Below are 16,093 nucleotides of genomic sequence, written 5' to 3' on the forward strand. Positions count from 1 at the left end.
CTCTTGCTGAGATTACACAAATCAGAAGGCATAAATTTAAGTTGAGCAAGGATGGCTGCAGGACAGATGTGTGGAAGTTTGCCTTCAGCCAACAGGTGGTTGATTGTTGGAACAGGCTTCCATCTGTTGTTGCAGAAGTGGATGGTTTGAATAAATTCAAGGAAGAACTAGATAAGTTCTTGGCAGGTATGGATGGGTGAAGTGTGTAGTTTTTTCTTTTTTGCTTTTGGCTGATGCTGCACAAGTTTGCTTTCTTGCATAATTTTCCATTACTACTACTACTAATATTAAAGATGAACATACAGGTTACAATCTATTCATTAAACACAACAGTTTCACATCAAATATAAGTCCTAGGTATAGGTGAAAGTCAAATGATAAATGTGCAGTTTTAAAAAAAACAAAAATATTGTTTTGAGGTTTAAAACAACTGGCCAGTAAACTAATATCAAACACAAAATTCAAACACAGGACACAGGCAGATTGGATTAGTTCAGGTCTCATCAGTAGATGAAGAGGAAACACAAGAAAAAGAAAGAGAGGTTGATAAAGCTTTTTTGTCTTGTAAAAACAGATTTGGTAAAATGCTGCAGATGTTGAAAGCTGTCTCGATTGGGGAGGAAAATTATTCCTATCCAGAAAAAAGGACACCAGTGACAAAAAATATTTGTAATCTTGTAGTCATCATAAACAGGGCACTTGAATAAAATATGATACTAGTCTTTCCAAAGCACCACATGAACATTGATCACAAGTTCAATTTGGTGAACTTATAATTTAGAGATCTGTGTCCTGCAGCAAAGTTATTAACTCACGGAATCGGGTATACCACAAGTCAGTATATGAAGCACTTTATCTATCAATGGCCAGTAAACTAATATCTTCTGCTTCAAGATTAACATAAAGAAAGGTGCACCAGACTCCTACTTCCAGGAAGTGGGGAACTGGGGGAGGATTGAGATTGCTGTGTGATCTTCCAGACTGCATATTACTAGCTAAAAGTTATACTTACCAGCTTGAAAACAGTATTCTTTCAGTAATGGAGACCCACAAGAGGAATTAACATTGTCTGATATTGGCAATAAATCAGTATTGTGGAAGTGTGAAGTGAGTAATTTTCCTGAAAAATAAAATACATAAGGGCAATGAAATCCACAATCAACATCATATGCTCAAACATAAAGCAATATTGCCCTAAGTAACAAAAACCATTATTTAATCACCTTTTTATCATTTAAATATCAAGTATTCCTTCAGAAACCTATGTGAATGGCAGTATTCTTGCTGCTTCCATAAAATGAATCTACTGAGAATTATACAAAAGACATTTATAAATTCTGCTTTTTCTGTTAAATGTCTTTTTTTAAATTCTGAAAGAGTGACATGTCCATTTTTATAATTCAGTAATAATAATTACATATTATGGTATTTAATCGTAAAATTTGAAACAACTATTTTCCTGCAAATTTGTAGAATTTTATTCTTTACTGGAACTTCTCCATGATTTGTGATCATCCTAATTCAATATGTTTATTAAAACAGAAACAGCTTCTGAAGGAACCCTTTTTCCACAAATCTACTTAAACTACATGTTTATTCTGTTCCTTTCAAATATAAGGAACAGATTAAACAGTGAATGATTAAATAGTGACCAGACATCCTGTTTTTCCGGGATTGGCCTGATTTTAAGTGTAATGTCCCCAAGTGTAATTTTTATTTTACACTTAAACATTACAATTTTACTTTATACTTTAGGGGGGGAAAAATTGTCAAAAATAGTTTTTGAGGACACTGTTTTGGTTCTATTTTTCATGTAAAGCTATTTTTTCTGAACTAATATACAAAGTGATATTTGCTAATTCAACATAGCAATTAACATTGCTGAAGCACACAGAATAGCATAATAAAATATTATAAAGTATTATCAATGTATACCAGCTTGTTCGTGCACTACTTATTAACATTGTCTTGTACTTTTGTGCCGAAAATAAGCAATGAAAGCAGATTCTTTTTATATGAGGTGTGAGCTAAAAGTTTCTGGACTGGAGCAATAAAATTAATTTACACTTATGCAATAATTCATTGCCACACAACCTGAAAGACCAGAATTAAAAGGCCAGAATAAAAACAAAAAGGAGGGCAGACAATTTATTTGATGTGAAAGATGCCAGTGATGAAAATGTCAAATCACTACCTGACAAAATCAAAAATTGTATCACAATGAAATTTCTAAAACCAATTTCTGACAATGAAAAGAATTTTCAATTGTTGAAGTAGTGGGGAAATTTTTTTTTTTTTCCAAATTTTGCAGCTGTGGCTTGTTTCATTCTTGCTATCCTTTCTAGCAGCATAGCCAGTTAGAGAGATTTTTCTGTAACTGAATTTCTAATCCAAGAAAGAACACAGCTGAACTCAGACTCTGTTGATGATTGTCCTGTTTCTGCATGGCAAAAATATGTAAAATTATGTTATGAATATACAAGGTGATTTAGGAGGAATAGTAAGTATTTTGGGAGGTTATAGTATCGATTATTCTGAGTAAAAAAGTTCATATAAACATGTGTCCAATTCTCAGTGGATATGGAGATACAGCTGTTTGAAAGTGGCACACACAAAGCCATTATGAGAGGTATTAAAGAATGATTAATGACTTACTGTTTGTATTTATTGACTTTTTGAATGATACAAAACACAAATAATTAATAAATTTTTTATAGTTCACAATAAATGTTCAAAAATCCTACCGCTAACCTCAATGCACTTTGCAACTCTTGTGGTAATATGATGTGTTGTTCTTCTGAGGTTGTCTTGGCATTCCTTTATGAGGGCAGCAGTATCCAAAATGTGAGCAAGCAATTCGTCTCTTGTATTCACCTTTTCTTTGTATACTATGCTTTTCATCCATCCCACAAACAAAAATCTAATGGAGTGAGGTCTGGAGACCTTGGTGGCCAATGAATGGGACCACTGTAGCCAATCCATCGTTCGGAGAAAGTTCGATTTAGATATTGGATACCAGGATGGGTATAATATGCAAGAGCTCCATCATGTTGAAAGTACATACTAATCCTTGTAGCCAAGGAAACATCCTCCAATAGTAGGGGAAGTTCATAGAACATCTGATTCAGGGAGCTGTGATGCAAGTTTCAAAACAGCTGTATCTCTGTATCCATCGAGAATCGGACACATGTTTATATGAACTTTTTTACTCAGAATAATCAAGACTATAACTTCCCAAAATATTTACTATTCCTCCTGAATCACCCTGTATATTTCATTATATTTTTTTCTATTTAATTTTTAAAAAAAATTTCTATTATATAAGTATGTATTTTAGACATAAAATATCAATATTGTTGATGATCAATTTTTGCATTATTACTCATGTGTTAAAAATTTAAGATATGTTTTCTTAATATATCAGTTCTTCCTTTCTTTCTGTTTTTTTTTTTTTTTTTTTTTTTGGGCAGGTTGCAGGTCAGGTTTGTGTGTGGTTCCAGTTACTACTGATGTGTGTTGGGTGCAAGTCTAATACAGTGGATCACACAGGACTCTACCTTAAGGTACATAACCCGCTGGCACTGTGCGGAACTGAACTTAACCTTCAACCCTTTTTTTAGCCTTTGCTATAAAACAAAATTATTTTCTCAGTTATAACAACTTTCTTTTAAGAAAAGATTTTTTTCATCATTTTGCAATTAAAAGTTTAAAGAAATCTATATTAGGGGGTTAAAATTTATACGCCACTGCACTTGTTTTTGCATAAGTGCCACTCAATTAAAATAATTTATTAATCGAAATTTTCCCCTTGTACAAATTTTGATCACTTAATTAGTAAAAAAAATTTTTACAAGGGGCAAGTTTCCTCTCTTCAACTTTTCAAAATAAAGTCTGAATTTATTATTTTTTTTATAATTGTTGCAACTCTGCCATGGTACACTGTGATGATATAACTCTGTAAAATGACCAGAAATGAGTAGAGTGGTTATGTTTGGGTATCCTGTGTTGTGTGTAAATGATTTCATCTGGATAGGGAGATTTAAAACCAGTAGTCCAAGCAAGAAAACGAGAGATAAAAATCAGCCATACCCAAATTTAATGCAGATCATTAAATTTGGCACTGTAGTGAGGTCAAATGAAAAAAGACTGGGTATGGCTATGGAAGAAAAGTACCATTGGAGATGGGGCCATCAACAAGTTGTAATCTGATGTAGCTAGAGAATAACTAATGTAAACTGTCTACTCTGAAGAGCAGTTGATTCAAAAGAGATCAAGAGTGTTATGCATGTGGTCAGGACTGTCTTGTATTCCAGTAGATAAATGAATAATTTGTGTAATTAGAATCAGAAGATTTAAAACAGTAGTCCAAGCAAAATAAAGCGGAGTCGAAATAAGGCAGATCATGAAGTTTGGCACTGCTGTAATACAAAATAACAAGAGTTTGATGTCATTAGTATTATACCAAAAGCTTCAGCATAAGCCTATAACATTAGCCTTAGTAAAGGCATATGATGCAAGAAAGCAAGCTTATACAGCATCAGCCAAAAAAAAAAAAAAAAAAAAAAAACAAGCCTTCTCATTTCACTGATCCATTCATTCCAAATGTTTGTCTAGTTCTGCCTTGAATGTATTTAAGCTATCAACTTCCACAACAAAGAGGGAAGTTTCTTCCAGCAATCAACTACCCGCTGGCTAAAGGCAAACTTCCACACATTTATTCTAGAACTATCTTTCCTCAGTTTAAATCTATGCACCCTCAGGTTTGTAATCTGAGCAAGAGGAAGAATCTCATCAGCATTGAGCCTGCTCAATCCATTCAAGGCCTTATACACCTCAATCAGATCGTCTTGCAGGTGCCTAGTTTCCAGAATCTGCAATTTGCAGCACTTAACCCTTTCTTCATAACAGCACCCCACCCCTTTGTTCCGTTCGCCAGTCTTGTGGCCATTCTCTGTACTCGTTCTAGCAACTCCATCATTCCTAAAATGAGGCTTCCAGACCTGCACGCAGTACTCAAGGTGTGGCCTGACCTCATACAAGGGGATAATCACCTCCTTATCTCGGCTCAAAAAATTCCTGTGTATCATTGACAAGACGCCATGATCTACTTTGGTAGTCTATCTGCACTGCTCAGAAAACTTAATATCTGACTGCACAATTACCCCTGGGTCCTTTTCATTCTCTGCAACTGTCAGTGTAGTACCACACAGTTGATACGATACTCTGAGGTTACTGATTCTCATATGCAGTACTTTACATTTTTCAACATTAAACTTCAGTTGCCACCTCTCACTCCATCTGCTCAACTTTTCTAGATCCTGTTGCAGTAGCATACTGTCATTAGTGTCATTAAAAACCCTGCCAGCATTCTTATCATCTGCAAACTTAGACTTTAAGCCTGATATATACCATCATCAACATCATTAATAAATACAGAAAACAACATTGGACCCAACAGTTAACCTTGGGGGACTCCACTAATAACATTAGTTCATGAAGAGCAGTGTTCATTGATTACCACTCTCAGCCTTCTTCTACTCAACCATCCCTTTATCCATAGCAGCAATTTTCCTCCAGTGCCACACTGCTCCAATTTGCACAGTAGTCTTCCAAATGCAACAGTATCAAAAACCTTTCTAAGATCCAAATATATGATATCAAAATTATTCTTTGCATCCAGTTCCTTTGTGACCACATCATAGTATCCAATCAAACTGGTCAGACAAGACTTCTCCTTAACAAGCCCATGCCGTGTCCGAACTATAACTGATCCTGCAGTGCTTCTTTAACCAGTGTCTCCATTAATTTCCCTGGAACAGAAGTTAAACTAACAGGTCTGTAATTACTTGTGTCGCCCTTTGATCCTCCTTTGTGAATTGGGGTCACATTTGCACATCCCCAGTCCATGAGTACCTCCCCTGATTCCAAGGAAGCTGTCATAATTATGGATAAGGGTTTGCTCACTTCCTTTGCTGCTTCCTTTAATATAACTGGATAGATCCCATCCACACCAGGTGCCTTTCTTATGCCTTACCTTGAACAATTTCTCCTCAACTTTGCTCTCAGTTATAAAATCATCTAGCTCACTGCCAGAGTTTAATACACCTCTACTCTTGAACAATATTTCTTAGTTGGTATGAAAAGCCTAGTAGCTTCCAAGATTAATTCTTTGAATGCTTCCTATTTTGATTTTGCTGTTAGTAACATCATCAATTCTATATGGTCCCACCATATAGAATTTAAAAATTATATCAGACCACCACACCTTTACGAAATCAAAAACCCTTCCCTTTACCTGTGATGGTAGTTACCTCTTTGAGTAGATCCCGCTTATTGTTATTATTATTACTAGCCATATGGTTCAAGGAAGCCTGAGGATTATGCTGCACCAGGCAAAACAAAAAAAATTCCCAAGTTACCATGAGAGAGAGAGAGAGAGAGAGAGAGAGAGAGAGAGAGAGAGAGAGAGAGAGAGAGAGAGAGAGAGAGAGAGAGAGAGAGAGAGAGAGAGAGGGAGAGAGAGAGAGAGAGAGAGAGAGAGAGAGAGAGAGAGAGAGAGAGTCAGAAGTAGAAAGGAATCACCAAGAAAGAGAAGAACGATGATATACAGCTCAGGTCCCTGGGTGTACCAAGCCCATACTCACCAGAACTTATCCATTCACTGATCCATTCATTTCAAATGTTTGTCTAGTTCTGCCTTGAGTGTATTTAAGCTATCAACTTCCACAACAAAGAGGGAAGTTTCTTAGAGCATTGAGAATCACTACTGATAATCATATCAAGAGTATTACTCCCTCTAGTTGCCTCCCAAACATGCTGCTGTAGAAAACAATCATCCAATAAATCCAAAAAATCTTGCTAGTGTGTAAGTGACCAACCCACAAATTCCAGTCATTATCTGGGAAATTAAATTTCCCCATTATAATACACTCTGATTTACTGGCCCACTCTATTGTATGTGTGCACGATGTAAGGAGTGTGAGGAAATAAGGTGCCAACTCAGCGTTGTTATGATCCTATATGAGAGCTTGAAGGAGAGGGTGGATTCCCTCAAAGGATTTAAATTGAGGGGCCCATCAAGCTCTCAGTTGCCCATGCCAATGCCAGAGCTTGCACTTTAACATCATGCAACACAGCAGCAACCCCCAAGGCAGAATGCACTGGTCCCAAAGGAACTAGTAGTTGTTGGTGAATCTATTGTCAAGGAAACGGGGAACATGGTATGTAAAAAGGATAGGTGGTACAGGACAAGGGCATGTCTCCCAGGGGCAAATGTTGATGGCGTTGTAGAGCAGATATCACCTTTTAAGGGCACAAAAGGTGATATTGTTGTACATGTTGGCCCTAATGATATTAAGAGTAGGAGACAGGCAGAATTACTTAACAAATACAGGTCAATGTTTAAAAAAAGCCGTGAGTTAGGGTTGAATTTAAAAGTGTCAGCAATTCTGTCCAGAACCAATAGGAGGGAGTATATGATGAGAGGCTAGTCGATCAATTCGGCCCTGCAGAGATTGTGCAAGGCACAAGGGGTAGATTTTTTCTCAGCCTAATCTGTGCTTATTAACAGAAGAGACTGCTTCTACAGGGATGGGATTAACTTAAATAGAAAGGGTGCAAGAATATTTGCTGATGCTATCGAGGCAGAGTTAGGTGGGTTGGAAAACTGCTAACTTCGGGGGATACATGGACTAATAGATTAACAGCAGCCGCTGGTAGAGGTGAAAGTGATTCTTGCACCGCTTCTATTGAAATGCATTTGAGCAGCAGCCTGGAAAGCAAGGCAATGGGGAATTCCAGGACTGCTGGGAGTCAGTGGAACAAGTAAATACATGGGCTGTGTTAGGGTAACTAAGAGTAGAAACAGGTGCATGTATACTTGCATGTACACCAATGCTAGGAGTATAGTTAATAAATTCGATGAGCTTGAAGTGCTAGTCAAGACATCAAAGGCAGATATTGTTGGGATATCAGAGACATGGTGTCACACAGACATAAGCAGTGCAGAACTGGAATTTGGTGAGTACAATGTGTACAAAAAGGATAGACAGGACAGAAAGGGAGGAGGGGTTATGCTGTTAGTTAAGAAACACACAAAATCTAAGGAAGTGCATCCAATTTGGTGGACAATGCAATGTTGAGTCTGTTTGGTGTGACATAAGTACTGGGAAAGGAAAAATAAGAGTAGGTATGTGTTATAGGCCAAATGAATCTGATGAGTATAATGAGCAATTGTGCAGAGAAATAGAGTGGGCCAGTAAATCAGAGTCTTATAATGGGGGATTTTAATTTCCCAGAGAATGACTGGAATTTGTGGGTTGGTCACACACACACACACTAGCAAAGCTTTTGTGGATTTATTGGATGATTGTTTTCTACAGCAGCATGTTTGGGAGGCAACTAGAGAGAGTAATAATTTTGATCTGATTATCGGTAGTGATTCTTCATTCATCAAGAATCTGCAGATAAAGGAACCGCTAGATGGCAGTGATCACAGTGTGCTAAAATGGGATTTACTCAAAGAGGTAACTACCATCAAGGGTAAAGGGAAGGGTTTTTGCTTTCATAAAGGTAACTAGGGTGGTCTGAGACAGTATTTAAATTCTATACGCTGGGATCAACTGATGATGTTACCAACAACAAATTCAAAATGGTAAGCATTCAAAGAATTAATCTTGGAAGCTACTAGGCTTTTCATACCAACAAAGAAATATTGTAACACACACTAGCAAAGCTTTTGTGGATTTATTGGATCGTTGTTTTCTACAGCAGCATGTTTGGGAGGCAACTAGAGGGAGTAATACTCTGGATCTGATTATCAGTAGTGATTCTTCATGCATTACAAATCTGCAAATAAAGGTACCACTAGGTGGCACTGATTACAGTGTGCTGAAGTGGGATTTACTCAAAGAGGTAACTACCATCAGGGGTAAAGTGAAGGGTTTTTGCTTTTGTAAAGGTGACTACAGTGGTCTGAGACAGTATTTGAATTCTATATGGTGGGACCAAGAGGTGATGTTATCAACAGCAAATTCAAAAATGCATTGGGTACATATAAATTAATAGGTGACACAGAAGCCTATGGTAGATATAAGCTGGTCTGTAATCAAGTCACAAAGGAGGTTAGGCAGGCAAAGGCAGATTACGAGAAATCTTTGGCAAAGGATACAAAGAAAAACAGCAAAGAGTTCTTTACTTATGTAAAGTCTAGAAGGAAGTGGATGAATCAGATAGGTCCACTTGATATCGATGGTTCAACTGTTCATGATCCTGCTCACATAGCTAACAAACTAAATGAATATTTTGCATCTACATTCACACATGAGGAGTTATTCAGGGAGGGGAATGCCAGAGGTGTATTAACCTCTGGCAGTAAGCTAGATAATCTTGTTTTTAGTGGAGTCCCCCAGGGTTCAGTGTTGGATCCATCGTTGTTTTCTGTATTCATTAATGATATTGATGATGGTATATCAAGCTTAATGTCCAAGTTTTCAGATGATACGAAGGTCGGCAAGGTTTTTAATGTCACTAATGATGGTACGCTGCTGCAACAGGATCTAGAAAAGTTGAGCAGATGGGCTGAGAGGTGGCAACTGATGTTTAACATTGACAAATGTGAAGTACTGCATATGGAAAGCAGCAACCCCAGAAAAACGTATCAACTCTGTGGTACGACACTGACAGTGGTAGAGAGTGGAAAGGACCTTGGGGTAAATGTGTAGACAGATATGAAGTTTTCTGAGCAGTGCAGATGGTCTGCAAGAGTAGCTCATGGTGTCTTGTCAATGATATATGGTGCCTACGTAGCCAGGTGGGCAGGAGCAGCAGTGCGTAGCACACGTTTCTTGATTAGACCAGGGTTCAAGCCCATGACCACCAAATACGGAGGATGCGGAAAGGTCAGGGAATGACCACCACATATCCCAGAGCAATATGGCCGTAGTTGATAATGCTCCTAATAACAAACAAGCATCAATGATATACAGGAAGTTTTCTAGCAGGGATAAGGAAGTGATTATACCCTTGTATAAGGTAATGGTCAGGCCACACCTTGAGTACTGTATACAGGTCTGGAAGCCTCATTTTAAGAAGGATGTAGAGCTGTTGGAACGAGTACAGAGAAGGGCAACAAGATTAGTGAATGGAATTAAGGATTGCTCTTATGAAGAAAGGCTTAAGTTTTGCAAATTACAGTGTCTGGAGACTAGGCACCTGCGAGGTGATCTGATTGTCGTGTATAAAGCCTTGAATGGCTTGAGCATGCTCAATGCTGATGGGATTCTTCCTCTTGCTCAGAATAATTGCCTGAGAGGGCATAAATTCAAATTGAGGAAAGACAGTTGTAGGATAGATGTGCAAAAGTTTGCTTTTAGCCAGCGGGTGGTTGATTGCTGGAACAAACTTCCATCTGTCGTTTTAGAAGTTGACAGCTTAAACAGATTCAGGGTAGAACTTGACAAACATTTAGGAGCGAGTGGATGGGTTATAAGCACATTTCCAGTAAACCATAAAAATGTCATATGACTTTCCTTGGTTAATTACAAAAATGTTTACCACAAAATGATTTTGCAGTTAACATTGTCTGACATTAAACTGCTGAGAAAAAAGATTTTGGGTCATGAGGAATAGTTCAAAAAAATTTCTAAAAATACAAGTTATGTATATGGAGAAACATGTACTTCAATACACATAACTCAAAGAATATTTGTACTGATAAAATACGGCTTAATGGGTCACGAAAATGGCTTTTAATAATTACCTTGTTTAAACTGACGGAGACTATCTACTTCTGTTTTAGATGATCCATATATGGCAGAGCCATCCAAAAAAGATGTTACTTGGTTGACCTGTTGTCTAGTACCTGAAAACACACAAAACCACATAACATTTTATAGCACAAAATTATATTATGAAAGCTTACTAAATATTTATAAACTTTTACAGAAGTAATACCTGTTAGTTTGAGAACTTGTCCCTCCAGCAATGAGCTTGGGCTTATGCTCATGTTAAAAAATTACTATGTTTATACACACTTGACCTACTTAATACACACTTGATCTACCTAAAGTTACTAATATAATTTTTAATGAAATAACATTACCAAGAAGGCTAATCCATTATTTTTAAACACTTGAAGGCGGTGTTGTGACTGGTTTCAGAGCTATTGGCTCTTCATCAGACAACAGATAGCACCTCAATTAGCAATCTTGCATTAAGTAGTGAATATGTGAACAGCCAAGTAGTGTGTGGGGAAAAAATCTTATGTGTGAAAACATTATTCATTCATTATGTATAGAATATAACCCCCATTACTAGGTTGCATCGACCCAATGCAGCAATTTGGTAAAGAATTAATTTGGGCAAATGCATCTCAGTAATATATTATATTATATATACATTTTCAGTTGGAAGTTTAGCTGCTCATTTAGATTCAATTCAATATTCACACCTGACAGAAAGTTTCTAAAATTAACCCCAAGGGTTCACATCTGGTGAGTATGGGCTTGGCATACCCAGGGTCCTGAGCTGGATATCACCATTCTTCTATTTCTTGGTGATTCCTCTCTCTCTCTCTCTCTCTCTCTCTCTCTCTCTCTCTCTCTCTCTCTCTCAGGGTAACTTGGAAATTTTTTTTTTTTTGGCTGGTGCAGCATAAGCCTCAGACTTCCTTGCACTATATGGCTAATAATAATAATAAATAATAATAATTGAGTTCCTAATATTAGCTCCAAAATCAGCCATAACAGCACTATAAAGTTTTTAATTAATAATAGATTTGCCTTCTTGGTAATGTATATATTTGACGAAAAAAAAACAAATGTTAGTAATGTTAGGTCAACTTGTAGATTAGTATTAGTATTAGTATTAGTAACGGCCGTATGGTGCAAGAAAGCCTATGGCTTATGCTGCACCAGCCAAAAAAAAAAAAAAAAAAAAAAAAATCCGAACAAAACAATGATAAAAACAAAAATTAAATAAATAAATAAATAATAATAATTAATAAATAAATAAAAATAATAAAATGAAATTAAAAATAAAATAAAAAGTAAATTAATCCTATCATCCTATGCGCTTCCCTTACCCGAAAGTACTATCCAGATGACCTTTGAATTTCCCCAAACTGTCGGCCTCTACCACCCATGAAGGCAACTTATTCCAGTAATTTATAACTTGCTGGCTAAAATAAAACTTCCTGCAGTCCAATCTAAACATTTCCCCGCGTAACTTGAATTTATGTCCCCTAGTTCTAGCATCATTTATAATCTTGAAAATTTTGTCCTCATTCATTTTACTGATGCCTCTCAGAGCCTTAAACACCTCAATCAAATCTCCTCTAAGGTGTCTAGTTTCCAAACTCTGCAACCCACATATTCGAAGTCTTTCTTCATAAGGACGCCCTTTTGCCGATCTCACCTTTTGCGAGTTACCCTTCTTTGCACCCTTTCAAGAAGCTCGATGTCTTTCTTTAGGTGCGGTCTCCATACTTGAACACAGTATTCCAAGTGTGGTCTAACATAGGTCTTATATAATGGGATTATCACGTCCCTATCTCTACTTGCAAAAGTTCGATAGATCATCGATAGGACACCATGGGCCTTCCTTGCAACCTGTTTACAATGCTCAGAGAATTTCATGTCTGACCGTATCGTAACACCCAAGTCCCTTTCCTCCAGTACTGGGTTTAGTTGAACTCCACCAAGTGAATAAGTTATTTTGGGATTACTGTTTCCCAGGTGTAATACCTTACACTTTGTTGGATTAAAGCACAGCTGCCATTTTTCTGACCATTCTTGAAGTCTATCTAGGTCTCTCTGAAGAAGCTCAGCTTGACAGTGATCATTAACTACTCTACCAATTTTAACATCATCTGCAAATTTAGACATCACGCCCTCTATCCCTTCATCAATGTCGTTTATGAAAATTAAAAACAACAGTGGTCCTAATACTGATCCTTGGGGAACCCCACTTCTTACATCAACCCAATCTGAGGAATAGCCATTTATCACAACCCTCTGCCTCCTGCCCTGAAGCCATCCTTCTATCCATCTAAGGATTTTCCCAGTGATTCCAACCTGTTCCAGCTTATAAAGCAACCGCTCATGTGGGACTGAGTCAAAAGCTTTGCTGAAATCTAAATAAACAATGTCGAAATTATTCCCTAAATCCAGCTCGTGAGTGACCCTTTCGAAATAGCGAACCAGATTTGTTAAACATGATTTTCCCTTTACAAAACCATGCTGAGTATCCTTGAGAATTTCAATTCGATCCAAATGATCCTGAATTCCACCCTTGTTCAATGCCTCCATGATTTTCCCGACAGGTCGATAATTTCCCACTTCACTTTTAGAGCCACCCTTATGTGTGGGAGATACATTTGCACTTTTCCAATCCAAGGGAATCTCCCCAGAGTCTAGTGATGCTCGCATAACCAGCCTCAGTGGTTCAATGCACTCGCTTGCCGCCTCTCTCAAGATTATAGGGTATATTCCATCAACTCCAGGAGCCTTACTAGTCTGTAGGCTTGAAAGTTTTTTCATTAAATAATCTTGCGAAATTTCAATATCATTAATTACATATTTTTTAACTTCGCTCCCACAATTTCCCATTGCCACAAAAGAAGGCTTTTCATTTGTAAATATCGATGCAAAATAACTGTTGAGTTCATCTGCAACGGCAGCTGGTGTATTTATTACTATCCCCTTTCCCTTACGTAAAGGTCCGATCTGGTTTGTCCTGCTCTTCTTGGCATTTATATATGTGAAGAATTCTTTATCCCCCCTCTTTGCTCTGTTTGCTAGTGATTTCTCATAAACTGCCTTTGCCTGTCGAACCTTTTCTGTGGCTCTATTACACATCACCTTGTAGCTGTTATAGGCTTCAGTACTTTTTATTGCTCTGTAACGTTTCCATGCCACCTTTTTCTGCTCAAGTAATGTGGCAACTTCACTATTCATCCAACTTGGAACCCTTCTCGTGGAGTATTTTTTTAATGGTATATATGCATTCAAGGCATCTGTGATTAATGTTTTAAAAGCGTACCACAGTTCAATTGTATTCATTCTCTGCGCAATATCTACCCAGTTAATAGAGGCCATGTAGTACCTTAAGGCATCGTAATTTCCTTTTTCTGAAATTAAAACCCATTCCTTTGCCTTTTACTTCTGCTAACTCTCTCGTCATCATCCACCGTAGAACTCCGTGATCACTTCCTGCTACTGGTTCCTCTACTGTCAGCCCTGTTATGTCATCTGATTCATGTGTGATGATGAGGTCTAGGATATTCTTTTCTCTAGTACTTTCCCTGACATGTTGATACAAATAACAGTCATCTAGTTGATTTAAAAATTTTGTTCCCCATGTCGAGTTTCCTTCCCATTTACTCCAATCAATTAGAGGCAAATTGAAATCACCCATAATAAGGCATTGACGCTTACTTGCCCATTCCATTTGCATGTAGAGGCTTTTGTCATAATCTTCACAATCACCTGGTCTGTAGATTACGCCTACTCGCATTGTACCTTTGTTTCCAACTATCTCACACCATACAGACTCTATACTAGCATGTGAAATGTCTGAATCTGGGAAAGCTATCGTCGCACTCAGGCTGCTTCTGATAAGAAGCATTACCCCACCACCCCTTCTATCTACACTATCCTTCCTAAATACATTATACAAGCCGTACTGAAACTCATCATCCCCAATTTCCGGGTGGCACCACGTCTCCGTAAGCCCTATTATGTCCGCGTTACTTGTTTTAACCAGCAGTTCGAATTCGCTCATTTTATTGACGACACTTCTAACGTTACTGTATAAACAATTAAGATTTACTGTTCTTGTATATTTAACAACCCTAACACAACCCTTGAAGTTTTTTAGGCTCTCTTCCCTGATATTAGCTACCTGCTCACGTGAAACGTCTTTGCCCCCAGAACATCTAGATAATACATCCAGTTGGGGTAACAGATAAGAACTCTTAAGGTATGTGCAAGAGTTACATTGACCAATATTATCAGATAAACGCGTGTCAGTATTACCCACATCCCCCCTAACTAGCAGTTTCCCTGAGCCTTTAAGGTATCCTCAATAATACTGGCAAAAACTTTTGCACCACCTTTGTTTCAGTGTATCCCGTCTCTACAAAACAAATTCCTTCTACCTACAAGTGTGGGCCATGCTGATAGAAATTTACCCCCTAAAGCCTTGCAGATTCCTTCAAGTCTTGAGTTAATCCACAAGGCTCTTAACATATTTGACTGGAATTTGGGGGCTGGTCACTCACACAGTAGCAAGGCTTTTGTGGATTTATTGGATGATTGTTTTCTACATCAGCATGTTCGGGAGGCAACTAGAGGGAGTAATACTCTTGATTTGATTATCAGTAGTGATTCTTCATGCATTAAGAATCTGCAGATAAATGAACCACTTGGTGGCAGTGATCACAGTGTGCTGAAGTGGGAGTTACTCAAAGAGGTAACTACCATTAGGGGTAAAGGGAAGGGGTATTGCTTTCGTAAAGGCGACTACAATGGACTGAGACAGTATTTAAATTCTATACAGTGGGATCAACTGATGATATTGCCAACAGCAAATTCAAACTGGGAAGCATTCAAAGAACTTATCGTGGAAGCTACTAGGCTTTACATACCAACTAAGAAATATTGTTCAAGGTTTAGGCCTAAATGGTTGTCAGATGAACTAATGAGGCATATGGCAGAGAAGAAAAATGCATGGGATACATACAAATTAACACGTGACACGGACGCCTATGATAGATACAAGTTGATCTGTAACCAAGTTACAAAGGAGGTTAGGCAGGCGAAGGCAGATTACGAGAGATCCTTGGCAAGGGATGCGAAGAAAAACAGCAAAGAGTTCTTTACTTATGTAAACTCTAGAAGGAAGGGGATGAATCAGATTGGTCCACTTGAGATCGATGGGTCAACTGTTGATGACCCTGCTCGGGTAGCTAACAAACTAAATGAATATTTTGCATCGACATTCACACGAGGAGTTATTCAGCGAGGGGAATGCCAGAGGTGTATTCAACTCTAGCAGTAAGCTAGAGAATCTTGTAATAACTGAGAGCAAAGTG

General features: G+C 37.7%; 1 protein-coding gene across 3 annotated transcripts in view; it reads right to left on the minus strand.

Annotated features, from left to right (window-relative positions):
• LOC150090411 (peroxidase-like) overlaps positions 1-16,093 on the minus strand; it is a 265,140-nt gene that overhangs the window by 141,876 nt on the left and 107,171 nt on the right. For all 3 annotated transcript variants that reach the window (XM_090389871.1, XM_090389869.1, XM_090389870.1), the window contains 2 exons: positions 10,760-10,861; positions 1,013-1,120 (listed from right to left, as the gene is read on the minus strand). In XM_090389871.1, coding sequence (XP_090245997.1) covers positions 1,013-1,120; positions 10,760-10,861 — 210 coding nt within the window. The remainder of the gene's footprint in view (positions 1-1,012; positions 1,121-10,759; positions 10,862-16,093) is intronic.

The sequence above is a fragment of the Mastigoproctus giganteus genome, chromosome 2 (genome assembly GCF_048544385.1).
Source record: "Mastigoproctus giganteus isolate SK-2022 chromosome 2, ASM4854438v1, whole genome shotgun sequence".
Lineage (NCBI taxonomy): Eukaryota > Metazoa > Arthropoda > Arachnida > Uropygi > Thelyphonidae > Mastigoproctus > Mastigoproctus giganteus.